General features: G+C 40.2%; 3 protein-coding genes across 6 annotated transcripts in view; 1 reads left to right on the forward strand and 2 right to left on the reverse strand.

Moving 5' to 3' along the window:
- The window catches only part of bmp2k (BMP2 inducible kinase), a 40,378-nt gene extending 32,016 nt beyond the window's left edge, over positions 1 to 8,362 (reverse strand). For both annotated transcript variants that reach the window (XM_018673660.2, XM_018673659.2), the window contains exon 1: positions 7,332 to 8,362. In XM_018673660.2, coding sequence (XP_018529176.1) covers positions 7,332 to 7,482 — 151 coding nt within the window. In that variant the 5' untranslated portion in view covers positions 7,483 to 8,362. The remainder of the gene's footprint in view (positions 1 to 7,331) is intronic.
- A 6,721-nt stretch (positions 8,363 to 15,083) lies between these two features.
- Positions 15,084 to 16,744, forward strand: LOC127143195 (trichohyalin-like). The gene is made up of 2 exons (XM_051075216.1): positions 15,084 to 16,060; positions 16,139 to 16,744. The coding sequence occupies exons 1-2, from the start codon at positions 15,103 to 15,105 to the stop codon at positions 16,342 to 16,344; spliced, it is 1,164 nt and encodes a 387-aa protein (XP_050931173.1). The 5' UTR covers positions 15,084 to 15,102; the 3' UTR covers positions 16,345 to 16,744.
- A 2,228-nt stretch (positions 16,745 to 18,972) lies between these two features.
- On the reverse strand, positions 18,973 to 26,715 carry anxa3a (annexin A3a). 3 transcript variants are annotated; one of them, XM_018673665.2, is made up of 14 exons: positions 26,637 to 26,715; positions 24,599 to 24,626; positions 24,466 to 24,513; positions 24,280 to 24,367; positions 24,098 to 24,192; positions 23,476 to 23,589; positions 22,367 to 22,457; positions 22,142 to 22,221; positions 21,496 to 21,552; positions 21,287 to 21,380; positions 21,084 to 21,179; positions 20,731 to 20,789; positions 20,468 to 20,590; positions 18,973 to 20,072 (listed from the first exon to the last, which is right to left on the reverse strand). In XM_018673665.2, the coding sequence occupies exons 2-14, from the start codon at positions 24,611 to 24,613 to the stop codon at positions 20,013 to 20,015; spliced, it is 1,020 nt and encodes a 339-aa protein (XP_018529181.1). In that variant the 5' UTR covers positions 24,614 to 24,626; positions 26,637 to 26,715; the 3' UTR covers positions 18,973 to 20,012. The 3 variants fall into 3 exon arrangements, with proteins under 3 accessions (XP_018529181.1, XP_018529179.1, XP_018529183.1); XM_018673663.2 differs by lacking the exon at positions 26,637 to 26,715 and adding an exon at positions 25,743 to 25,771; XM_018673667.2 differs by lacking the exons at positions 24,599 to 24,626; positions 26,637 to 26,715 and having other exon boundaries at positions 24,466 to 24,528.
- Between the last annotated feature and the right edge of the window lie 544 nt (positions 26,716 to 27,259).

Consider the following 27,259-nt stretch of genomic DNA (forward strand, 5'->3'; position numbering starts at 1 on the left):
ACATCTGGCTTTTGTCTTTAGTGGGAAAGGCGAAGAATCTGCATTCATTCCTGGGTCAAATGACTCTGCAGCAGTTATGGTTATTTATCAGCTCCAGCTCCGATCGGCAGCGATGGCAACATGACTCTCCGGCGGACGCGCTAATTTTCACCCCGTTTCCGGCACGATGCAATGACGCACGCCGAAGTTCCAGACGTTGGCGTTCAAATAACAAGGAATATTTATGGTGTTTTTTACAGTCTATGGGTGCAACGGTGATTTTGTTCTTTGTGTGCAACACCACAAGATGCCTCCATGGTGCTTTCTATCGTTTACGAACCCCGGTTTCTGACACGTTCATGGCGTTGAACGTGACACAAAAAACGAACAATGTGAAAGAAGTGAATCGCCTTTTTAAGCTGGTTTAAGTATATACTACCTTCTAGGCAGATTATCTCTGTCTAGTTTGCACCACCAGCATTGCCCAACCTGACCTTTAAAAAACTAGAGGCACTATAAATTACTCATCATAGGTACTGTACAGCACTACATCAAAGCAGAGAGACAATTATAAGCTGTAGAGAAGTGTAGATTTACACTGAATCATGCAGGAAACCGACAATTAAGACCCAGAGTTTAATATCAGCCTCTTTAAAACCAAACGTGAACAGAAATCTGGCCTCAAACTTTACATTTACAGACTCTTTGTGTTGCTCTGAAGCACCAAGCTCTGGATAGAACAGGCTGAAAACAACTGTGCGAGTGACTCGATCAAATTGTTGAACCCCACAGGAGCAGCTATAAAACTTGCATGACATTACGTAACATTTGTTGTGATTTTGTATTCCAGCGTACGCCACCCCAAAAAGCGCACGATGGGCTTCAAAGCGAAGCCTCAAATCCCAGCCATCCAAACTGAAAACTCAGAGCCAGACAGCAATAAGTCGAGATTTTCCCTTCTTATTTTGTTAGATTATCAAGTGTTTACTGTTTATAACGAGGACTAGAAGAATAACACCTCCCTGTATTAGATAAATGTTTTTCCCATTCCTCATACCCTATGGCAGACCAGAGTGACAAGCTGGCACCAACTTGTTTACAGTGCCCACAACCTCAGTCATTAAAAGTGAGGCAATCACTCATCGCTTCTGACTCGTCATCCAATCGAGTGCAGTCATGCACGAGTCACTGTCATGCAGTCAAGTGTGCTCACATAAGCCTGTGATCAGTTTCAGACCTGTACTTAAGTCGCTCTGGAAAAACTGACCTTGTGTAGGAGCAGGCCAGGAAACATGTTTTTTATTTCTATCTGCAAGTTATGACAGCTTACTGACAGGCCTGAGGAGTATATTTGCATTTATCATTTTATACAAGTAATATCTATCCGCATTGATTTCCATGCTGACAAATTCTCAAGCTGTTTAATGGCGACCTCAGCCCGACTGATGGTTAAGTGTTGAAGAAATTGGCAGAATAAAAAAAGAACTGACTGTTCACAGGACAGAAACATTGGACTGGTAGCTACTGTTCACTCTTGTTACAGTTTTAGACGACAAAGATTAGTGTAAATACTAGAATAATAGTGTGTTTACCAACAGGACATACAGCTGTGAGGTCCACTCATCCTTATTCTCAGACAAACACAAACATCCATCTGCAAGCACACTCACAAAAGCCATCCTCTTTGCAACCAAATAACCTCTTTTATAAAAACTCTGACACCAGAGCAGAATGGTATCCAGATGCACTGCTGTATTCAATTTGACATTAGGCTGCATCAACTGTTTAAACCCACTAAACTCCAAGTTTAATGCCACATGTGTGTCTCAAACATGGCATGCTGATAAATCCACTGAAGTAAAACGTCCCATATCAATGTCCTTCTGTTTGGAGCCTCTATACGACCCGAGTTCACACCCACATTTTGGCTCGACGCCCTCCTCAGATCAGGCGATGATGAATTGGTGGAAAATCATTCATTTGCAGTTTCACAAAGAGGGGAGGGGCCGGCGAACGCAGAGAGAGGCAGATACAGAAGGCCTCAATGAGCAAGCACAAAGGCACCGATACCCATCACGGGACCAAGTGCTGCATCGTACCAGCATTCTTTCTAGGGTGCTAGAATAAGACAACAAAGGGGCCACAATGTGCCTATTCATCACCAGTACAGTATGCTAATAATGTAGATGGGATGCATTCTCACCACCCCAGAGAGGGAGGATCAAATAGGTCATTCAAAAAAACATTATCAAGAGGAACGCTCTGACCTGCACGGCAACGATTGATGAAGCTCCTCTTAAGCCACGAGAAAGACAAGCAGAGCAATTAGACCTGTGCTTGTTTCAATCACATTACAGTGTTTTTGTGTAACTGTAAGCAAATCAAAAGCATTTTGATGTTTGCAAAAGCCATTTATCTGACTCAGATCTTGAGGATAATCAAATTTAGGTTTCACTCAATCATATTAATTAATTTCAGGATTCATTCATTCATCAGGAGGAAACAACTGTGGTTTTCCAGAGTAGTAAAATCTTATCTGGTGTTGTTTCGCTGCAGCGCTGAATTCAAGCAGTTGGACTGTGTCAACAACAACTGAGGGAATATGGCGTTCAATCTCTCCATCTTGAGCAAATATTTTTATTAATATCATGATACGGATTTCAACTGTATCGCTCAGCCATGCGCAGACTGCTTTTCATTTTATCTTAACTGTGTCAGATCCCAAAAAGGCAGCAGATATCTAAAGTATATTTACTTAACATTTGGCTTCAGCTTTCATTTATTATATTCTAAACACAAACACTGCTGAAGAAACTCATAACAGAGAGCTTATCAAACGCAATTCACAAACTCTTTCGGCACATCATGTGAGTGAAATTGAGTGCGACCGCGTTTGTACTGATACATTTGTTCTGCAAATTTCTAGTAGTGCAGAGGCCAAAAGGCTGTTTGGTGAACGCATGGCGTCCATCCAGATCACAAGTGGCAAAGGACAAGGTGAAAAAGCCACGTGTTCCACTGTGAACACAGCAGCTGTTTGCATGGAAACAGTGTTTGCGTTTCTCTTGTTTACATGATCTGTGGCTTGTCGTGGTCAGGGGAGTCCCTGCAAACCAAGGCTGAACATCTTATGCTGCTCTTTTCTCGTCAGCCTGTGACTTACACACAGAGCCATTATAGAGTGCTGGTGTAAACATTTGAAGATTTGAAGCCAGAGGAAAAAAAAGTTTGTTTTGTGACAGGCATGTGTCACACAATCAGAGGACCCACTGGCTGAGAGTCAGGCCTGCTTCCAAACTCTCAATGAGAGGAAGGTTAAAAAGACGTATGAAAAACACAACTGTGAAGGACAAAGTCCGCAAATCTCTGATGCTCAGGAGATGGAGGTGACCCTAATTAAACGAGGCAGTGATGAATTATAACCTTGGTGTTAACGTGCTCGTAAAACTGCAAACATAGGAAATGAAACCACTGAGCCAAGGTCTTCCTGTTAATTAGAGAGAAGCAGTGACATTTTACCAAGAATTTACCAACACAAGCAAACGTGAGCTGTTTACCTTGTACCTACAGTGCGAGGTAGGCTCAGTCATGTAACGGTCATTGTCTGGTGAATAAATAACGGTGACATAAGGGCTATTATGCAATTTAAGCCGTCAACAAGACATGTTCCAGAGACAGTTATCTGTTAAATGCCCACCGGCTGCTCAGCAAATAGCCTGATGAAATATTCCGACTGCAGGTGCAGAGCAATCAGTTTGGGAACAGTTTGTCTGCCTGCTAACACAGTGATGTTTTAAAAAGCAGCCTGAACAAAATGAATTCATCATTAGGCAGAAAAATAAAAAACAGACACCTCTGCTTGATGAAATAACTCACATGTCTAGAGTTGAGTGTCTTAAAACAGAGTCCCTTCATTTGAAATCATTTTAAAATTGTGTTTATTCACTGGAAATAAATTAAAATTAGTCTTGTGTATGTCTCATGAGACGTAACCAAAACTTTTTTGTGCAGCTACCGAACTTTTCCAAACCCCGCAATCTATCAAATTAATTTCTACACATTCCCAGGAACCCCCGTACAATAAGAGTTTGTGGATAAAAGGGGGTGACATGCTCACAGATGCATCCTGTTCCTACATGTCATTTCTGTGTATCTCTTGGACACAGCATCAGATAGAGCAGCTCAAGAGAAACCACAGAGGCTAAAGGGGAGTGGACGGAAATGACTATGTTCCTACTCAATGCAAGAACTGTCCAGCTCTGCAGATATATCACTGGAAAAAAGAAAACAGCCAGCCATATGGAGTCAAGAGAACTTTTCAGTTTCATCTTGAATATATTTGGAGGAGATTGCACCATTTTGGACAAAGATACCTGATCGTTTAATTGTGTTTTCATCTGTTTCTCTTCTCCAGCGAACTATAGCTGTGCATCTGGCTTTAAGGGAATCTCATGTTTTTCATTAAAGTGGCACAGGTGCCAGGTAACAGTTGAATAAGGGAGTGGGAGATGAGCCTCTCAAAAACATCACATGATCAATTCAGCACCTAGACATCAGTCGCACAAGTGATGACCCAGTGCCACACATGAGTGTGCAGAGGCAGGTTTGTTGGCCTGATCAAGCCTGCCCTGCACACACTGATTAACCACCGTGGGTGTCCGTTATGATGCAATTTTCTTTATCTCCTATCAAGCACAATTACGAACACAGGAAGAAATAGTTTGAAATGAGCGGACTGTGGTTTTGGCGCGACTGATTTTGTCACACAAAACTTTCTGCTGTCAAAAACAGGGCCACTTTCACTTTAGACATATAGACATGATTCAGATTTCAAGACAATGCACTCTCAGGTTTATAAATGAACTTACTGACTGTGTATCTGAGCTGAACTGTTCTTCTCACCCGGGCCAGCGAGAAAACCTAAGATGAAAAGCACTCCATAGTTTCACGCCTGACGCACAGTTACTTGGTGGTCTCTGTGCCACAGGGGCAGGTAAATCCCAAATTAATCCCGACGTTTCTACCACTGCACCGGCCAAGTGGGTCTTTAAATAGAATAAGACCTCCAAAAATGATGGCTGGCTACCCAAAACCTCAGTGAAGACTCAGCAGCAGTTGGCTGGTAGTTAGAGGGCCCTGTGTTGCTGAATGGGCAGCACATGGGATCAGCTCTGACAGAATAAAGGGCTCCACTCCCTATGAACTCATGACACTATGAAGTGCTATATTTATATGAAAGCATCCTCATGCATGTGTGGATTTACTGTGGTTACTGTGATCAAGTAGCTTGCAGCTTGTTCTTGCATTTTCTAGAGTATTTTTCTTGGCAGTATTGTACATCCATTAGAGTACAAACGCTGGGTAAATCAATAACTTGTGCTGAATTTGCTCGCTGCACTTTATTCCACTTTGATAGTATAGTTTGAACTGTGACCTTTCACCCCTTTTGACACTGTAAGTATGAGCTGCTTTTGTTACTAATTAGCACGTTAGCAAGTTTCACTCTGAATACATCGCTCAAGAAGATTTTACACCTCCAGTTTTCACTCTTGCAAAAAGTTTATCCCTCTTTATCCCTTAATGACTGAGGAACAATATTCATCTTTCTGAGTCTCAACATTTTCTCTGTTTCTAAAAGCAGCAGGCAGTGCAGTGTGTGTCAAATGAAATATAGTATTATATGATTAGCTGTGCAGCCATGACAGGCCTGGACAGGCTCAGACACCCGGCTTTTACCTTGGGACAGAATGATGAGCAAAGGTCACGATGTAACCTTGAGCTGCTGTTTGCAAAAACCAGCCACAGCCACTTCACATGATTATATGATGACACAGACGCATGACTGCTTACAGGAAGGGCTGTGTGGTGGTGTTTTGTTTTTTGTTTTTTTTTGTAAAGGGTGGGTGAGATCAGGTTTACAGCGTGTTTACAGTGTTGTGTTACTTGGAGAGACATGCTTGTCACGTCTGACATGTTTAGTTAGCGTTCTTTACTCAATGTGACTTACAAAGAAAGATCACAGATTATAGCTTCAGTAATGATGTAGTGTTTTTTAACCTTACGTTTCGGGCTGGAGTATCTCATAAATATAACTTTACTTTTCCCCACCTGAGTTTATATTATTCAGACTGACCCTGATTTACTAGATACTTAAACAGTATCAATTAATTGACTTATGCTGAAACAAACTGTCCGTCCAGTACTATTATCACTTAAAAGAAGAGCCCAGTACCACCGAGGGATCTTCTAAAATCTACTGCTCAGTACAAAGTAAAGAATATTTGTGAGTATTATTTTGAAGGGTGAAATTTTTACTACGCTTTTCTAGCAATGTCTCATCAGTATCACCTTGTTCTGTAAAGAGGAGCTGACTATTTCCTGGTAAACAAACGACCCTAATGACTAACTGGCCGGGCTGGGTCAAAGGATCGTTTGTAATTAATAAACAGCGAAAGGCACTGAACCATTCGTGAAGGAACAGCTGTTGTGTTTTGTTTCCACACTTCCTCATTTTCTGCTTGTCTGACTACGCATAGACGAGATTCTCATTTCAACATTTCTGAACGCCAGGCTTTGTTACAGTAAGCCATGAAGGAAATTTCTAATGTTTCCAAGAGGCCTGTCGACATCCACCAGAGTTGAGGCCACAGTCATTGCACAAGTCATCCTTTACGTCTTTATCCAGGGCGAGCACTGTTGATACTCGTTTTAATGTCGCAATCTAATCAAATTAGTATATATTAATATAAGTCTTTGTAAAGTTTAACAACTGTAAAAAGAGCAGGACCTTTTATATTCCCTTTAAAAATCCTCACAGCACAAAAGCAGAGGACCTTGTGTGAACATGTTGGACAAAGTGTTTTTTTAATGGCTGGATCTTTACATGCTGTATGTTGACACAGGAGGCTAGGACCGTTGTTATCCTGGGGGCAAACCCTCACCACCCCCACCACCACCACTGGAGCAGCTGAAGCAGGATGTAAACTACAGCTGTATGGGGGAAAGTTACAAGTTTTAATTCCAGCCATGTACCAAATCCCTGGTGTCCCAGTTTAAGCAGCAAGGCGCTCGTAGCCTGGAAGAGGGGAGCGACCTATTTCAATCACTCTGCAGATAATTTCTTGGGAAATAAGCAGATGTTTAGGGAAAAACTGACTTTTTTTTTTTTTTTTTTTTTTTACTGTGGAGTGCAAACCAATTACCAACCCATAAAAGGAACAAAGCTGGAGGAGTTGATTCACCGCTGTGTCAGTGTGAGTTACTCTCTCCAAACAGGGGATGACGGGTGTGTCCCAGAAAATATTAGGGTGGTTAGTGTGAGACAAGCCCGACAGCACAAGCACTGTACGTACCTTCTGCAATAAGCTCCTCCACGGTGACTTGATACCGGCCGACGGCGAACACTTTCCCGAAGTAGCTGCTGACTCCGGAGCTGGACCCGGACCCGGACGCCCCTCCGAGCCCGCCGCTTTCGGACTTTGGCATTCTGGAAAACTTCTTCATCCTTGACTTTATCTTTCAGTCCGCCCCACCAAATGCAACCCCCCTGTTTGGTGGTGAATTAACCACACAGTCCAATTTAACTCGGTTATATCCGACGTCCCCTATCTACTTATCTGGTGTCTTTTCTTCTCCTGCATGCTCCGCGTCTGGTTCCTCTGGAGGGACTACTTGCTGTCGGGTGACACGACATGAAAGTACAGTTAATACACAGGCGTCGCGGTGGGATAAGACAAACCCCGTCGGTCTCCCAAAGCCCGCGCCACTGACAGCATCCACTCACAAACGGGTCAAAAACAAAAAAAAGTGTGTTAGGTTCGTTAGCTAATGTGACACATCACGCTAGCTGGGCTGCAGCCGTTGCTAGCGTGCACGGTCTCAGCGGTGTGCAGTCAGTTTTTCTCCGCCAACAATGAAAAGAGGGCAGGGAGGGGGTGGGGGGGGCACAACAATGCAGCTGGCACCGGTGTTGATAACACCTCCTCCGACGGCAACGAACCCCTCTCGGGAAATATATCCAGCCCGCTAGCCCTCCAAAAAACAAATCAACCTCACCGCGTCTTGTTCACTTCACCCGGGCGACGCGGCTAGTTAGCTCGCTAGCTGCGGTAGTTAGCGGCTAACGAGCTTCGCTAACAGCCACACAGCGGTTCCCCCGTACGAGACGAGACACACCGAGGGCAGGTGGGCTAACAAAAGTGGGAGCCCGGACCTGACACAAGTAAGCGTCCGCTGCTTATCGGAAATCCTCCAGTGAAGTCGTTTTCGTCAGGTTCCTCCGGGTCATCTCCACTCCCACTGTGACATTCTCGTTAACGTTAAACTTCTCGTGACTCCCGAACGTTAGGCTACAAAATAAGTGGGTGGTTTGTTATTTACCCAATGAGAGTGACAACCTAACCTGACGTGGCCCCGCCCCCCTCTATTGTTATGATTGGTGTAAGTGGAGATTGTACGGAAGCCAATTGATGTCAGGAAAAGAGAAAAATCAATGAATGAAGTTAGCTTTGATTTAAATAAAAATTCTCATCATTAGTAAAAATAATGTGATATTAAATTAAAATATCGAGATAAATCATGAGACTAAGTTAAAATTTTCTTAAATTTCTTACAATTTTATTCTGGCTTTGCGAGTGAAAATAATAAGATTGTAACTTATAGAAGTATTCTGACTTAACAAGACAGAATAAGACAGCAAATTGCTGTTAGTTGTAGTATTTTGACTCGGGAAGTTAAAGTAATTATCAGTACTTAATTAAAAAGATAATTGGAAACAATCAGAGTCATTTTTTAAACAAAAAAATACCAAAACGTCAGATGTGTGGCTTTGCTAGTTTCCCTTCTTATCTATGATAGTAAACTCAACATTATGGAATTGTTTTTTTTGGCTTACTGAGTTTTATTATTTTGATCTAATAAGTCAAAATAATGACACTATTCCACACGGCTCTCATAGTATTTACATATCAAGCGAAGTTTTGACATATACTTATATTTCAATGGAGGCATTCATCAGTTGTGGTGTAGCTACAGCCCCGACATGTGTAAGCTTCGGTAACCTTTGAACAGAGTGATAGTTCAAGCTAAAGTCAAAGTGAGAAATGAAGTCAAAAATATGGCATACTAAGACAAAATTTTGTCCTAATGAGCCCAACTTCTTGGCATCAATGGGCTTCCATAAGAAGCACCCAGACAATGTTCATCTATAACTGGGCGACTGAGTGACAGACAGACCAAGCAGTTTGGTTGAGGAAGGCGAACACAAAACAGGCTGGAAAGAATGCAGTGCATGGAGAAATAAACAAACCTCAGGCTAGTCTGGAGTAATGTGTCATCCCGATTCACATTTATCATCCTGCTCATTATTAAAAACCATTAACAAAGCTCTGTCTTCATCTGTGTCTTTGTTCTGCCCATAAAGCATTGCTAGTCTTTTTTTTTTTTTCAAAGGCACGAGTTATGGCTGTTACTTCCTCAGTATGCGTGAATTGATCTCTCGACACTCCCTTCAATTTTAATGATCATCCGCAGTGGAAAAAACAATGTAGTTTTTCACTCGACAGTGCCAATGAGGAAGTGGTGTGACAGCTGCCTACAGGCTTTGTGAACAAAGGCATGTGTGTAGGCTGCAAAATCCAGCACATTATTCTACAGACTTTCATTCCTCCACAGTCTTAACTCGTGCAGCATCACCAAAAGTCACCCCTGTGTCGTCTACACGTCGGTTGCTAGGGGTGGAAAACGTCTACCTCTGTGGATAACTGGTCACAATTAGCATATTCAGGTCAGTGGTTATAGGGGGGAAGCACATGGCTGAGATGGGGATTACATAAGAGATGAGGAGGAGCGGAGCGGGATCACATGACTGTATAAACCCCCATGTCTGGACACATCCTGTTTCTGCAGGGGGGAATCTTTCCTCTCTGACACACTTATTGTTGTCTTGCTGTCTGTGGAGTGTATGCTGCCACCTGTTGGCGTTTGAACACCCAGGCACGTACAGATTCAGGCATTTCTCAACAAAATACTGTAAATGGGTTGACAAGCATCCACTCTGCTGGAGTGCCCTCGGGCTGGGCTCTGACCTCCTGGAAGTTTAGAGCACAGCCAAGAGAAGTCTCCCACTGGGTTTTTAAAACACAAAACCAGCTTTTACCAACAGAAAATAACGACCTACATTATTTTAAATACTCTAAAAATGTATTTTCTCAATCAGCTTCTTGCTACAAGTGATTACGTCCTAGATGAACACAATATTTTCTGCCAAACTCAGAGAAGTTTTCTGTATTTTTGTTTTTTACAGAGCTTTTCTCAATGTTTAAAAGAAGCAGTTAGAAAAAAATGATATCGCACACTTGTAATAATCCCAATATAACAAAAATAGTTAATTAGTTAGTTAGGTTATTACCCTGTTTGAAATGTACTTTGTCTGTGGCAACAAAAACAAAACCACCACCACCAAAAACAACATATAAGACGCTCCAACAATAACATCCAACAAAATTGTTCCTCAACACCACCATTTATCAGGAATTTAGTACAACTTCACAGGTGACACACCTTCATGTCTTCAGGATCTGTTTATACTGGAAGGTACAAAGGATTTCTGGGCACAAGTCGTCCTCAGTCCTGATGGTAACAACTCTTATTCAACATGAACACAATGTGATACATCACTTAGGGTGGCCTTTGCTTTCCCTGCTGCCTCGAGACTCACAAAGCAATGTCATATTTACATAGTGTCCCTGAGATAACTCTTAGATGATTACAGGAGCAAGAAAGAAAAACTTGTTACACATTCTTCAAATTTCTTGCTTTTCCTATTAATACACTGGCTTCATTCAGTCTCTTTAGGCCTCTAAAAATCCTTCACATTGAACAAGGGCACGCCAGAAGCATTAGAAACCACAGTCTTAAACCTTATTAAAAGTACAGAGATGCCAGCGTTTCCAAAGATACCAATAATGTGAAGCTGAATTTTGAGGAAATTGTGCTAAAATGATGCACATGACGACTTGCTGTGTCCTCAATATTCCCTGCTGTCAGCCTTGCATGCAGCCTCCCTACATCCTCACACACAGCGAAGCATTAAAAGTGTTGGGCAGGCAGACTGCGGCGCTGGTCTGTACTCTACTGTACTTCTGAATGGCAGCCCAGTTTATGAATGGAGACTTTTCACATGGGAAGAATATAATTGGGGAAAATTCACAGACAAGCTTACATTTCCTGGATCCATGTCAGGAGGGATAAAAGCTCCTGCTTTTGAATTCTGGTCTGCTACACTTTACACTTGGCATCCACGCACCAGTTCGGAGTCTGGAGTGCAGCGAGCGCAGAGGAGCTTGGCCTCATGGGAGTTTCATTTTCTTCACTGGAGCACTGCTGGACCTCTACACAGCTCTGAGAGCACACACTGTCACAGAATATACAGTCACACATTACAGGCTTCATACAGTCTGATACAAAGAACTACTCACCCAAGACTGTGCTAGTATCACAACAAAGCTACTGGTCCCTGTTGTAGTGTGTTAGGAATATAACATGGGGCCTGAACAGTCACTATAAGGTCAGTGTTGAGTCCCACAGAAGCAGCATGAGGATCAGTGGTGATATTATAGGAATATTACAGAAAGGTAAAGACACTCAAACATAAGTACATTATAAAATCAGTTGTCTATAAAGAAATACTATTAAATGAGATCCAGTACATGAGTTCTTCAGAAAAAAATCTTTTACCATAATTTTTTAACCATTTAATTATAATTTTCTCATAAAATACAATATGACAGTAGAGCTGGAAACTCCAGGATCACCTACCCTCATATTTATCTGTGTATTTTTATTATTTTAATTACTATTTTTGTTTTATTTACTTTTAAGTCTTTTTTCAACTTTCTGGCACCATATGGGAGTAACACTCCAAATTTCACTGTATTACAATACAATACCTGTGAAGGCTTTCTTTTCTTCTTCTACATCTTTGGATTTTCGGATGTCGGTTGTAGTGTGTGCTTGCCTGACTAAAGAAAGTATCTATCTATCTATCTATCTATCTATCTATCTATCTATCTATCAGCATGTTCTTTAGAGTTTACAAGTTGTTAGTTGTCAATAAACAAAATGTTAAAAAAATAAAAATAAAATAAAATGTGAGACTCATGTAATCAAGGTTAAACCAGCATGTGATTGGAGTAAAAACCACAATATCTGAACCTCTGAAATGTAGTAGAGTAAAAATATAAAGCAGTATTAAATGGAAGCACCCAGGTAAAGTATACTTACCTCAAAAGTTTACTTGAGTACAAGTTTAGAGTACAAGTAGTTAGTTACAGTCCACCAGTCAACATCTTATTGAGGTTGCTCTTTTATCTGCAACATAACAACTTATCACTGCTCTGTACATTTACATACATTATTGATTTCCATTTTATATGTTTGTCTTATTATTAAGTAGCAACAAAAGGCCTTTAAATTCTCTTGTAGTATGAGAGTAGTGTCATATTACAGCCTGCTTTAAAGTAGGTCACAAAGATGGTGGGTAACAAGTATTTTAAAATATTTTTGGTGCTGATAACCCCTCCAGCCCCCCTTTCACTATCATATTGAACACACACACACAGGCCGAGGGCGTGTCAGAGGACGAAGATGTATAGATGTCGACCTGCAGCCTCTCTTCCTGTTTTCCTTCGGTGGAGATAAAGATGGAGAAGGGGAGGGGAGGGGGGATAGAGAGCAGAGTGAAGGACTCTGGGTGATTACTTCGGCTTTAATGAGGAAAACGTCTTTGCCTTCAGGCTGTCATCCACCTCAATAGTCTGCGAGTGTGTCTGGCCCGAGTTTTACTGTCGGCTCCCTGCAGGACTCAAAGACATAAAGACACGAGGTGCTGCAGGAGGACGACGAATGAGCGTCTGTGGATTTCATTTGGACGCAACCAGAGGCTGCAGCTCATGTGTTTTACAGCATAAATAAAATATCCAGGGAATTTATGAAACATTATACTTCCTTTTTAGAAGTGAGCAGGCAGTCTGGTTTTCTCAGGACTTTAGTTTTATTGACACTGACAAAAAGAAAGAGCTGAATAAGGGAGATTCAGAGGAGAAAGTTGTGGGGTGATTCGACTTTTTATTTCACTCTTTTCAGAGTCTGCCAGCTGTGACGCCAGTGTTTGGTTGACATCGCCATTTTGACTTCCTAAACCATGATGGCAGATCAGAAAAATGTCCTTGTCCTGGAATTTACTAACAACCAACCTATGTTGTTGGGCTTAACTCTGCAGGGCCATTCTCACATTTTTTGCTGACTTTCTGACTTTATTACATGGTCTTTTAGCAGATGGAGTTCACTTAATTATCAAGACACTATATTCAAACCATTATTTTGAGTCATTCTACCACATACAGATTGTATACTGCCACTGACCCTCGTGTATTTCAACTGTTTCCTTATATTATCATAATACACCAAAAATACTCCAGCTAAAAGCCCTGCATCAGGTAAATGTATCTAGTTTATTATCTAAAGATCAGCTCATTCAATTAGTTTTATATTTTCAAATCTCATAAAACAACTTTAAAATAATTACTCAAACTCTTTTTAAAGTGGCCTGAGAACTTAAAATAAAGCTTAAAATGACATTACACATTAACATATAAGAAAGTCTGTTTGCTGCAGGGGTTGCATTTATTTTACTTCAAAACTAAAAACACACATAATTTGCCCAAACTTTTTCATTCAACTGTATTGTTGTGCTACACTGCTGCTGCAGAATGATCAGCACTAATGAGGGCCCAGAGGTTAGTTATATGTGCTTGCAACCAGAGGGTTTGTAGTTAAATTCCTGGGCTGGCAGGATAACTTTGGGTAATCAAAGTGAATGTGTGTTCATTAAGAACAGAACTGACAGCTGGAACAGAACCCCGATGTTCTGTTCTGTTCTGTGTGACTTCAGAAAGGAACAGAATGGAGCAGTTGCATATCTGGAGGAGAAAAGAATTCCACACTCATTCCCAAACCAACCTTTGGAGAGGTAAGAGGTCTTTCTACCTGGAACAAAACTGCTTTTTACTTGTCTTTTTCTGTTTATTAGAACTGTACTGTGTTAAGAAAGCAAGAAATTCACTTTTCCTGCTTTTTTCTTTTAAGTGAGTCACTGTTTTCATTAGTTACATTCCTAATAACATTACATTAAAATGAGTAAATTATGCTGTTATCAGGAGATGAAAATGCACTTTTTCTCTTGCATAACACAATTTTAAGTTGTAAACTTCGTTTTTCTTGTTGCCTGTGTGCAAATTGGGATGAAAAGGGTAGATTTTTTGTTCCCAGAAAAAAATTGACGTTGGTTGAAAGGTTTTCAATACTGCACTTAGCAACCCTGTTTTGATTTTTCTAATGTTTATCGGTGAAATAACTGCTGTGTGTGCTTGTGTCTGCAGTTCTACATTGTCGGCATACGAACATATCATTGCGAGCATGACTACGTCCATTCCTGGAATACTTTTCTTTATAAGACCTTGGTGTCCAGAAGGTAACAATGAACGAAGGGGTGAGAGACCTTCGCCTTCTGGAGATCTTGGCCCTCCCACGATCTGGAAGGAGCACGGACGGAGGGGTGAGAGACCTTCGTCCTCTGGAGACATCAGCCCTTCCACCATCAGGGAGAAGCACGGACAAAGAGGTGAGAGATCTTTGTCTCGTGAAGACACCAACCCCTCTACCATCAGGGAGAAGCACGGACAAAGAGGTGAGAGATCTTTGTCTCGTGAAGACACCAACCCCTCTACCATCAGGGAGAAGCACGGACAAAGAGGTGAGAGATCTTTGTCTCGTGAAGACACCAACCCCTCTACCATCAGGGAGAAGCACAGACGAAGGGGTGAGAGACCTCCGTCCTGTGAAGACACCTACACTTTTGCAATCATCGAGGCACAGAGACAAAGGGGTGAGAGCCCTTCGTCCTCTGAAAACATCAAACCTTGTACCACCAGAAGGCAGCACAGACGAAGGGGTGAGAGACCTTTGTTTCGTGGAGTCACCGACCCTTTTATACTCATGATGGCACAGAAACAAATTGGTGAGAGCCCTTCATCTTCTGATGCTGATGAGTATTCCACCACCTCTATGAATCCCAGACAAAGGGGTGAGAGCCCTTCGTCCTCTGAAGATGATGAGCCTTCTATAACCTTAAAGAATCGCAAACGAAGGGGTGAGAGACCTTTGTTTCATGGAGTCACCAACCCTTTTATACTCATGATGGCACAGAGACAAAGCGGTGAGAGCCCTTCGTCTTCTGACGATGACGAGTATTCTACCACCTCGAAGAATTCCAGACGAAGGGGTGAGAGCTCTTTGTCTTCTGAGGATGATGAGCCTTCCACCACCCCCAAAAATTCCCAACCAGGGGGTGAGAGACCTCTGTCCTCTGACAACGATGATCCTTATTGCATCTTGAAGGATCCTGCATACATTCGTTTGTGCCAGGAAAAAAACAGGATAAAGCGCAACAGGATGATCTGTGATTTTGTCCTGGAATGGGACAGAAAACAGCTGGAGAGGGAAAGACAAAGATGTGAACAGAAACTGTCTTTTGATGGCAGTGATGAACTTGAAAAGAACCTGGAGCAGGAGGAACGTGACAGTTGGATGGAGAAGCAAGAGTGGGCCAGGAGGAACGAGGAGGGAGAAAGCCTGGAAATTAACAGACAAACAAGGAAGGAGAATGAAGAAGAAGAGGGGCAAAAGGTGGAAAGGCGAAGAGAGACACTGGATTGGAAGGAGACAGAAAGAGAGAAGAAGCAGGAGAAGGAAAGACAGAAAAGAGAGAAGAAAGAAATGGAGAGACGAGAGAAAGAGGAAGAGAAAAGAAGGAATCAGGAGAAGAAGGAGAGAGAAAGACAAAAGAAGGAAGAGAAAGAGAGGCAGAAGAGAGAGAAAAGGGAGAAGGAAGGAGAGGAGGAGCACAAGGAGAGAAGAAGTCTGCTTTCAAGACTTTGCAGTTGGTGGACCAAGACCAGGGCAACCAGAGTGGAAAATATCGCCATCAAGACCCGTGAGAAGGAGCAGTTCACTGAATGTGATGGTAAGAGTCAGCTTATATTCTTTTACAGAACGTTTCGTAGAAACATGCATTTAATTCTTTTCTTCCTGTTGGTTTCAGGTGACACTGCTCAACAAGAGGAGATGAAAACACCAAAGCTCCTAAACAAAAGAGGAACATATCGGCGGAACGCCTGGGTAGAGGCGAGGCAGCAGGAGATGAAGTTCAACACAGAGGTGTTACCCAACTCAAACACTCTGAGTACATCTATTTACAGCAGGGTTCAAAACATTTTAAAGTCACGCAATCGTGTACAATGCCAGTAAAGTAAAAAAAAAAGAGCAATTTGTAGCCCTGCTTCTCCCTTCACAAACCTCTGACAGTTTGCCACAACCTGCTAAAGACCTCTGCAGTCCTCCTCCTCTCATCTGCCGTCCTCCTCGGCTGCTGAAGACTTTGACTTTATTTAACTAAACATGTTGTTATAGATGATGTTTTTTTTGTTGTTGTACTAATTGTGAACTAACTTTGCCTCAAAAGCTTGGAAAACTAGGTATTCCAGTGCTATGTTCAAGTCTGCAGGTGACACCATGCTGAAGGCGTCTGGGTCCAAATCTCCTTTGACCTCCACCGGGGTTAAAAAGCCACAACAACAGCTCCATTACCTGAGGCCCACCTGCACATTTAACTTGTATTGTTGTATTGTTGATCACTTTATGCTTCATGACAGTGTTGTTAAAAAATAAACAACAACATAAACAAGATGATTGTTTGATTGCAGTGATTCATATTTATGAGTGAAGATTGTGTTCATGTTTTATCATGTAAGAAGCTGTTAATGTTGCTTGTCTCAAAAACTCAAACATTATGAACTGCACATGAATAATTCTAATTTATGCATACAGACAATTTAAAGGAAAAACTTGAATAAATAAGTGACTTCATACATAATAAGAATATTAACAATATCTTACTGCTGCTGTAATTTTCAGTTTGTAAAAAACAGGTACTTTTCTACTTTTATAGTAAAATACAGATGAAAGGATTTATGTACTTTTTCATAAGATGGATGGATGGAAGGTGGATGTTTACTGTGAGCTGCAGTACATACATATATACACCAAATATTAATGTATAAGCTATTGATTGATTAACTGCTAGTAGAGATATTTTTCTAAACGTTGTGATTTGATAAATTAATCCTCATCAGTCCTTTATAAAACACCATGTTTTAATACACTGAATGGTCTTTAAATATGGTCTTTGAAATTTCTACCTTTATTAAACATGGGAAACACTTTTGAGAAGCTTTTTTGAAAAACATAAAAAATACATTGTTAATATTATGTTGATCACGAACTGGTCCGAATGGATGTGTATTTGCTATATACATCATAAGATGGTGTAATGTTAAAAAAACAAAACAAAACGAACAAACAAAAAAACCAAAGGAAAATGTAACTTACATTTGTGAGAAGGATTAACCCCTCCAGCGTCTCAGAGAAGAGAGCCATCAGAGGTTGGATGATGCAGGATCCAGTGAGAGGACTGCCCAGACATCTGCACTGGTGGGTTTGTTCTTGATGAACTCCAGGATGGCTCCTCCACACTCCTCTATAGCTACCTCAAGTCCACGCAGACCATTGTGCACTGTCAGCTGGAAATAAACCTGAGTCAGTGTTTCACATTTGGCACTACAAAGTCAATATGGCATGTTAAAAATACTACAAGGCATAGATATAGTCTGGGCTCATTCAAATGCTCTTATGATGTCTGTAAAGATGTGACTTCAAACCTTCACATTTATGGAAGTTCCTATAGCAGTCAGGTATGCAACAAGTTAGGACTAAGAATTACTGTGAATTCTCATGTGCTTCACATAGGCCACTATAGTATGTCCATGGACAAGACATGGAAAAATTCCTGTATTTTCAACAGTGCAACACTGCGGTTTTAATGTAGGTTTTGATAATTTCGTTGTTTAGCTAGTTAGCTAATGTTAGCAAACAACCTCTCAGTCAACTCAGGGGCTACAAGCGATAAATCGGTCGTTTACAGAGCTAACATAAAGTAATGTTAACATGAAAATATTAAACTTAAAACTTGAACATTAAGTTTTTAAAGTTACTATTATTATTCCAGCAGATTACAGTGAGATGATTTTTTCCCGCTTAGCAACTGTACAGATCCGTACTTTGTAGTGGCTAACATTAGCTGGCAAAGTACTCACTGACCTTGTGCATAGATATAAACATAAAGTTTATGATTGGACAGAACCCACATCAGAGAAGGGAGAAATAGGAATATTATTATTCCTTATTTTAGCTGGTGTTGTACATTTTTTTAATTTATGACAATCGTTTATATCTAATTCTTATAAACTATAACACTTTGGTGATGTTGTATCATTCAGTAGTTTGGATTAGCAGCTCTGGAGATGTAGCTGTGTGGAAATGTGGCCACTGTACAAATAAAAAATAAACATTAAGTGGGCAGAAACTGTGATATATATATATATATATATATATATATATATATATATGTGTGTGTGTGTGTGTGTGTGTGTGTGTGTAATATATTTGACAATTATTAATTTTGGACAGTGCATAAATGGTTATATAATATTTAAGTTAATACATTATAGGTTTGTATAAATATAAGCATGTAATTTAACAGAGAAAAAGAAAATTTTCACAACTCAGAAACTATAACTTGGATTTTTTAGCATTTTAGTGTGAAAAATTATTTAAATTACTTACAAATATCAAAATAATTGCTGATTAATTTCCTGTCGACTGACTTGATACAGATCTGTCTTCAAAGTTTGGTTTCACTGAGGATAAAGTCACTGTTTTAATCCAGTAGTGCCCCCTGCTGGTGCCTTTAGTGAACTATCAGACTGTTGAGTGTGTCAGTGTGTCAGTGACAGAGATAAGAAAAACATTATCACCAGCTGTGATTGATGAGGCTGTTTATTGTTCATGGAAGTTACAGTGATATCAGAAGGAGAGAAGACAGTAAAGAGGTGAATGAGCAGACAAAAAACAAAGAGGAACAGTGACACAGTAAAATCAAATGTTAATGTATTACACTACTAACAGGACCACACAGTAAACAATGAATCCTGTGTGCTCTTTATTTTTATATGACTGGTTGTTTTATTTTAGCAAGGCTTTGTTTCAGTTTTTGTATATATTTTTATTTCTATAATTTCCTGGAAGTTTAATGCAAAAAAAAACTATGTGAAATTGCACTAATTGACTGTAAAACTCAATTTAAACTCCTAAATGTTAAGCAGTTATTCATTTAGCAGTGGAATCTTTATTCTCTGTGGAAAAGTTTCACATTTTTAAAAGTTCAGCTGAGCACTGCACAGCTAAAAGACAACAAGTATTTTACAGTATAATTCAAATGACTGTAACTACTATAGAACAACGTGTCAAAACTTTGACAGCTCTATTTGACAAATGTTAATAATCATTTTTTAAATAATGTACCAAGTTACCAGATCACAAAGTTATCAAAAAAACAAAAACCCTTCATTAAACTGCCATCAATTACTTAACATCCATTGGTGAATTTATAGAATAATAATTTTAGTAGCCTTCTAACTCAATTCAAAACAGTTTAATTAATGATTTAACACAATAAATAAACTTTAAGAACTCATAATTATCATATAGAATTAAACAGAATTCCCTTTTCAGTGTGTACCTGCTGGAAGTTTCTGTTTTAGGTAATTGAAAACACATGTCGGTCTTCATGCAGTCGTCCACTGAATGAAATAGAAAAACCTTCTATTTTGTCTGGCGACGAGTGGAGGAGTGGATGTTCGGGGTGAAATGTTAAAATGAGGAAAACTGAAGCAGAAACAAAGTGAGAGAAACAACAGCATGTTTCACTTTGAGGGTGAAACACAGGAGAAGAGTGGAAGTGAAAGACAGAAAGTGTGAGTTAGAAGCAGTTTTCTTCTCGACCTCAGGTGGAGAGTGAGTTAGTCGTCTCCTCCACAGAGGGCCTTCACACAGTCGCCGTGCTCCCCCGACAGATCAGACTGCAGAACACATCAACACAAACAAGGAGAAACGTGTCAACCATCCCACAATGGTAAGGCCATCCTCTTTGTTCAACCAGAAACATCGCTGTATATCAATACCAGACTCCATTGAGAAAAACTGTGATTTTACCGAGCAGAACACAGGGGCTGCTGGAATACCACTGTCTTCATTGGTTAGTTAGTTTGTGTTATTGTGTGACTTTCAGTGGTGGAAGAAGTAATCACATCCTTTTACATGAGTAAAAATAACACAGTACCACAAACAAACTAAGCAGCGGTATTCAGGCAGCCCCCATCTTCTGCAAGGTAAAATTACTGCTTTTGTCAATGGAGTCTGGTAGGACTATAGTTCTGTAAATGACCTTAAAACTACTAACAAAGCAGCTCCTCACCTCGATGGCTGAGAGCAGTGAGTAGCTGTAGAGCTTCTTGAACTCTGCTCTGATGTCCATCAGGTCGATCTCAGACCGACTCACCATGATCCGGTTCAGAGTCGCCTCGTCTGTTCCACCGCCCTGAAAACACCATCGGCAAAGCAGCGACACAGTTTTACACCCGAGCATTAAACAGCATGAAAGATCCCTTCCTCCTTGATTTAACACAACTTAGATGATAATCTTTCTCAACTGAAACGTGATAAAAACAGTATATTCACCTTCATGCTCTCATACAGGCGCTCTGCGAGGTAGGCCGGTACACTCTTCACACATTTCACTGCACGTACAACACAAGATGTGAATAACAAGGATTTAAAGAAACATTTCTACAAAGATAAAGGTGAATTTTGCTGTGTACATGTGAAAAAGGTTTGAAAACGTACAGTTTTGTCGCTAAATATTTATTAGATAACATCAAATACAGCCAGTATCTACTGTTTTTGAATATCTAACAGAAAATAAATTCACTCTTCCACTCCTCAGTGAAGACTTCCCACAAGATTTTGTCCATATGTTAGAATTAAGACATTACAAGTCACCACAGAGCATATTAATAAACAGATGCAGTCACCTATCGCCACCAGCAGCTCCTCCAGATCTCCCGACATCTCTCCTTCGATGCTCTGCTGCAGCGTCTTTCCACTGATGTTCTTGTATTCAACCAGAGCTACAGGGAAAAACAGGGAGAGAGAAAGTTTCACTTTACATTTCTGCTTATTTCAAACTTAACATTATTTTTATTCTAGTCTCGACTGTGGTGTACATGTGACGTACTCTGTCTGAGTTGAGGGATGCTTCTTTGGCAGAGGATGTCGACAAATTTAGATTCGTCTGTTCCCCACTTCTTCTCCCCAGCTTCGTAAAGAGTCTGAGTAGAAAATAATTAAACAATTAAAAATCGACTCAACACAAAGTGAAGTAATTACTGTATGTGTGAAAATGTTTTCCGTTTGAAACAAGCTCAAACACGCATCAGACTGCACCTTGGCGTCTTCTTTCGCCTGCTCTGTATCTACAGTGGTGCTCTCGTCTCTCTTACCCTGGAAACAGAAACAAAACTTTAAGATTATATCAGGAACTGTTGGGAAAAGATTTTTAAAATGAACCCAGCTTCTGCCCTTTTTAAACACTTCAACTGTAAAGTAGTTTCTGGTGGCTCCACAGTTACAGACTCCTGTCATGCAGCATTGTCCAAACCAGCAGAACCTGTTTGACCCAAACATCATATTGAGTCATTGTGATTATTATTTAACCTCATAGTATTCAATTAGCAGGTATATTGAGTGAATGTTTGTGCCACATCTGAAAGGATTCCTTCAAGGTGTTCCTGAAATGTAGCATTCACGAGGTCACAGTGACCTCGACCTTTGACCTTTGCACACCAAAATGGAATCAGTTCATCCCCGAGTCCAAGTGAATGTTCGAGCCAAATTTGAGGAAATTCTCTCCAGGTGTTACGGAGATATCGCATCAACGAGAATGGGACGGACAACCTGAAAACACGCTGCCTCCTGCCACGTCTCTGTTGCCCACTCGTCTCTCCAGACTCTCTTATGTAAGTTAGATTGGACATAATTCTGTGTTTAGATGCTCTGTTTGCAGTTTTTCCTTTATACTGTGATGACAAACCTCGACCAGGAGGAGCAGTGCTTTGGAAAAGTCTCCGGAGACTTCGTCCTTCAGGTCAAGACTCAACTTCTTCTCTGTTTCTGTGGAGGACACAACACAGGATGTGACTGGATGGACCACAGACATCCACGCTCTGACGCTGACAACATGTCGCCTAAAAACTAAATAAAACTACATTTTCTACAGGAGGACAGTAAAATACATGTTACTGCTGCCACTCTTTACCTGTCAGGTAGACGTCACAGAGAGCTTTGATTTGTTTGCTGGATCTGGACGCAAAGATTTCAATCAAGGTGCTGTCTTTAGTTCCAGCTCCCTGTAATGACACAGAGTGACTTTACCACATGGAACAAACTGTTAAACTGCATTTACATCAGGAACAATAAGATGAAGGCAGGTGAGGATTTAAGATCACTCCAAAGCCTGTGAGCCTTATTTTCTGCAATGATGAACAGGATGTTGTTACTGTAATCAATCTATTCACTGCCTGTATGTTCTTATAAATACCCTTTAAAAACAACCTAAAAGAAATGTAATAATCTCTTGATCTATATGTACATATTAGGTACATTTTACAGCTCAGCTTTTTCCCTTTTGTTGACAAGTTTATAGAGATTTTTCTGAAAGAGTAAGATCATTTTTGTTTAACCAGAAACATCACTGCACATCACTACCAGACTCCATTGACAAAAACAGGAATTTTACCACACAGAACACGGGAGCAGCTACAATACCACTGCCTCAATCAGTTAGTTAGTTTGTGTTATTATGTGATATTTTATTTCTTCCACCACTGAACGTCACACATTATCACAAACTAATTGAGAAATTAAGGCATCAATACTCCAGCAGCTCCTGTGTTCTCCTTGGCAAAATTAGTGTTTTCTTCAATGGAGTCTGGTACTGATATATAGTGATATTTCTGGTTTAACAAGCTCTATCTCTGTAGGAAGCATCTCCACAGTCCTGTCAGACACATAATAAGAATCTGAGCCTGTCAGTGAATTTTAGAGGTGTAGAGATGATGCATTCATGATCAATCATTTACACCCAAAAACATGGGAAAATGAGACCCAGAATAAAAAAATGAATTATCCTTTGACACTAATGCAGAGACAAACTGGGAAGGATTAGAAGCTGTGGCTGTAGCATTTAAATTTAACATGAAAACGCAAAGTTTAAGGAACTGTTTCCAGGAAAACTAGGGTTTGAACTGAAGTGACGTGAGTGTTTAAGCCATAATAACTCATCTATCTTTGTTTCTTCAGGCCTAAATGTATCTGTTAAGTTATTAAATGAAACGTCTCAGAGACAGAATGATAAAAGAAGCTGACTTTCATGGCCCGCATCACTTCATGACAGTCGTACGCTGCAGGAGGGGTGATGAGTGCCACCAGCAGGTCCTCAAAGTCACCGCCGGTGTCGCCTTTCAGGTCCTCCAGTAATGTCTGTGACGTCAATGCAGCCCATTAGTTTTTCCAGGAGGAGCACACTCATGCTCGTGCAACACACAACCACACCCATGCAAATACACACAAGCCTCAGGCTGACTTATGACCACAGAGCACACAGAAACTTCAACTTTTGGAGCTTAAATCAAATCAATAAATAGACAGCAGCTCTGGCTGAAGCACAGGACATTAATCCTCTTAATAAACATAATTCATTTCATGTGTCAGGTTCCTTTAAATAAACAGAAACTCATTAGTCTTACACCCTAAACTCTGGCTGTCTGAATTACAACCATCAGTAACACCTGCCACCAAAAATGAGGAAAAACTAGTTCAGGATTTGGTTCAAGTTTTTGTTACACTTCAGCCTTAAACAGCCGTATATTTCCCATGAGCACACACTACAAAATAAGTGCTGAAAGAGCGGCGAGGAACTCTTTCTAAGCTGGTTTTATACAAATTGTACTTCACTGAGGATAAACTGACAACAGGAGTGATATCTTACTCTGCCAGTGGCCTCCTGATAAGCTTCACAGATGAGCTGCCTCTGAGCGTTGCTTCTCTGGGTCAAAATGTCAATCAGGACCTTCTCTTTGGTTCCTGAGGAAAAAGAAAACAGAGGGAGGTGAATCAGTAAACATGAAAAAACAGGGACGACATAAATGAAGGTGAAGAATAAGTTTGTACCAAGTCCTACGATGGCGTCTTTCAGAGCTGCAGCATCCTCTCCTGCATTAAAGTCTGCTTTGGGCTTGATGGTTCCTCTCTCTCCAGCCTGAAGAAAACACAGTCACCCATCAGGTTTTGTTTCCTCATGTGTGCAATAATAAAAGTCACAGCAAAGCCTGAAACCAGAGTCTGAGCTGGACCTACTTTTTCTGAGAAAGAGGAGGGAGAATTCACCAGACTGTCCAAATCATCCTGCAGAGAGATCATCAGCTTTGGTTAAAATGTGTGTATCAGTCAGAAAGCTTCTGCAAAAATACAAACACAGAACTTGTCTCACCCATAAAGACCCCATGACGACAGTTCCTCTGTAAATAAAAATAAAATAAATTCATGGTTAAACCTTAGTGATTTTTTTCTTGACAGATTCTCCACCAGACTACATTCATAAAACAGCCAATTTAACACAAACCACCACAGTGTTCATCTAATTTATTACAGATATTTACTGTATTTTCTATTTACTTATTTATGTTATTTATGAGGAATCATGTGCAGTATTGATTAGTCTGTCACACAATAAAATAATTGTCTGTCTTTGTGGAGAGAACCTCTAAACCTTCAGAGTAAAACCAGAAGTCTGATGATGTTAAACTTCCTCCAAATCCCCAAATTTATTCCCAGTTTACTGCTAATTTTTCAAAATGTACATGAGCTGCTTCGTCAGGTTTTCAATTAATAAAAATACTATGAGAAGAATCATTACTTCAAGTTTATTTGTTAAAGTTCGGACTTTTCTTTCTCTAACTTCTTCTTTCAAGTAGGAAGTTACTGTAATTTTATAGCTTTTAAAGCTGTTATATTTCATTTTTTATAGGATGTGTGATTTATGATGGTGTAACAGTTCTCTAAATCTAGTTCAGTTCAGTCCTTTTTCTTTTGTTTCCGTGCTGACCTGACAGTGAACTCTCCGTTGCTATAGAGACGTATTTTTGTGGGCCAACCCGGAAGTTAGCATCGCCCTGGTTCCCTCCACAAAAAGTCAATGGGATTTTTCCATTGGTTTTTAGCTTATAACAGAAAATGAGCTCCGTGTGCAACAAAAATAAATGTTACTTAGACATTTTGTTCAGCAGGATAATCTTAACAAATGAAAAAAGCTAATGTTAGCCTAACAGTCACATGACATCAACGTCTCCACCACTAATCTTCCAACTTGTCACTAGCATTTAGCTCTGAGCTCTTCTACAAAAGCCTTTTTTGTTAGAAAGTTAGTGATAGTTTGAAAGAGCGCGAGAATAAACACAACGAGGCTGTAAAGGTGGACGGTGAATATATCGGTTTTTGTGCGCAGCGTTATGACGTTTCCAACCTCTAGTCTCATTTAGCCATTTGATAGCAACCGCCTTTTTTAAAAAGACGTAAAAGCCTTTTAAAAAAATCACAAGTGAGGTATTTTCTGAGCTTGTGTTACAACCACAGACCTTATTTCAGACATTTAACCACAAACCCATTAACTTTGGGATGAGGGAGCCGGAAGTGCTAAGATGCTAGCTTATGTCACCTTGAGCTAACTAAGCTAACCTTTTACGGAGCGTGATTGGACCAAAATAGTCACGTGACACACGACGAAAAATAGATGTTATGTGTAATTTTAAACACAATAATAATTTAGTGATTTACATGTGTTAACTGGGACATAAAGAGAGAGAGTGAACAAGTAGTCTTGCGAGATTTTGTACGGTTGTTATCGCGATGTTTCAGAATCGTTATATCCCTACTAACAGCAGCTGTGCCATTAAAGTTAAACGTGATTTCTGTGCAAATCCAACACGTGATTTAACATCCTTGTCACGTTGACACGTTCAGTCTGTGTAACCAGCTGCTCTGATGAATAAAACAAACAAACCTTTCAGCCTCGGTGAAGCTTCTTTATTGCAGCTGCAGTTTTACATCACTGTCAACATGTAACACAAAAAAACTACAACCCAGAAACACACCTGGAGATAACAAATAAAAACTCATGGCTTAATAAAAATAACCAGGAAGATGACTGTTTTTTTTTTTAATGAAATAACAGGAAATAAAAATAAATAAATAAATAAATATGATTAACTCGCTGTCAACTTCTAAATAAGCGACACCGATCACCTGTAATATTTTCTTATGAGAACATTGTGAATGCACTTTGCAATTTTTTGCTCAGGTAACAACGACTGGAGAGGAAAACTTATCATCTTTGTAAAAACCTCTGCTCTGAACATTTACCTGCTTCACCAAACAATCACCTGTTCCGCCACTAAAAGAAGAACAAATAAAAATCTGCACTAAAAGATAAAAACTTCGTTTATAAAGAAACAAACCGAGGAAAATCTCACCTTTTTTTTTGTCCTGAGCTGTAATCGTCTTCCAGCGCCACACCTGTCCCTGTGGAAACTGGAAATCCACCTGAAGAGTCACCTGACCACGCCCACTACGCACGGGCAGGTGCTGCCTTCAGGTACGGCTCGTAAACTTTAAACATCACCTCTAAAACGCTCACTGTGAAAAATAATAAGCAGGTAAATCGCCCTTAAAACATTATAATCGTCAGTTATTAATAACCCACGTTGAATTATTTTACTCTTGATTGAAGTGTTTATAAACGAGTTGAAAGAGAAAGAGTTTAACAACTTCCTGAGGTTCTGTATTCCTCCTTGTAATATTTGATTTCAGGACTTTGGGCTGATTTTCAGGACTTTTGACTCGACTTACACAGATAAATGAAACTGATTTTATCAAACTTTTTAAAGACAGAGAAAAACGCTCGCTAGGAAAATATTAACTTGTCACTTTCAGCACCAAGAGTTGACAGAAGTTGGACTTTCTTTGACCCTAAACGTCACATCCTACATTCCACATCTTACCCAACTCATGTACAAAATATTAAAATATTCATATAGAAATCTTGAAGAAAGAGTTTCCTCTTCATGACTGAACTGAAAATAAACTTTACACGAAG

The sequence above is a fragment of the Lates calcarifer genome, linkage group LG13 (genome assembly GCF_001640805.2).
Source record: "Lates calcarifer isolate ASB-BC8 linkage group LG13, TLL_Latcal_v3, whole genome shotgun sequence".
NCBI lineage: Eukaryota > Metazoa > Chordata > Actinopteri > Centropomidae > Lates > Lates calcarifer.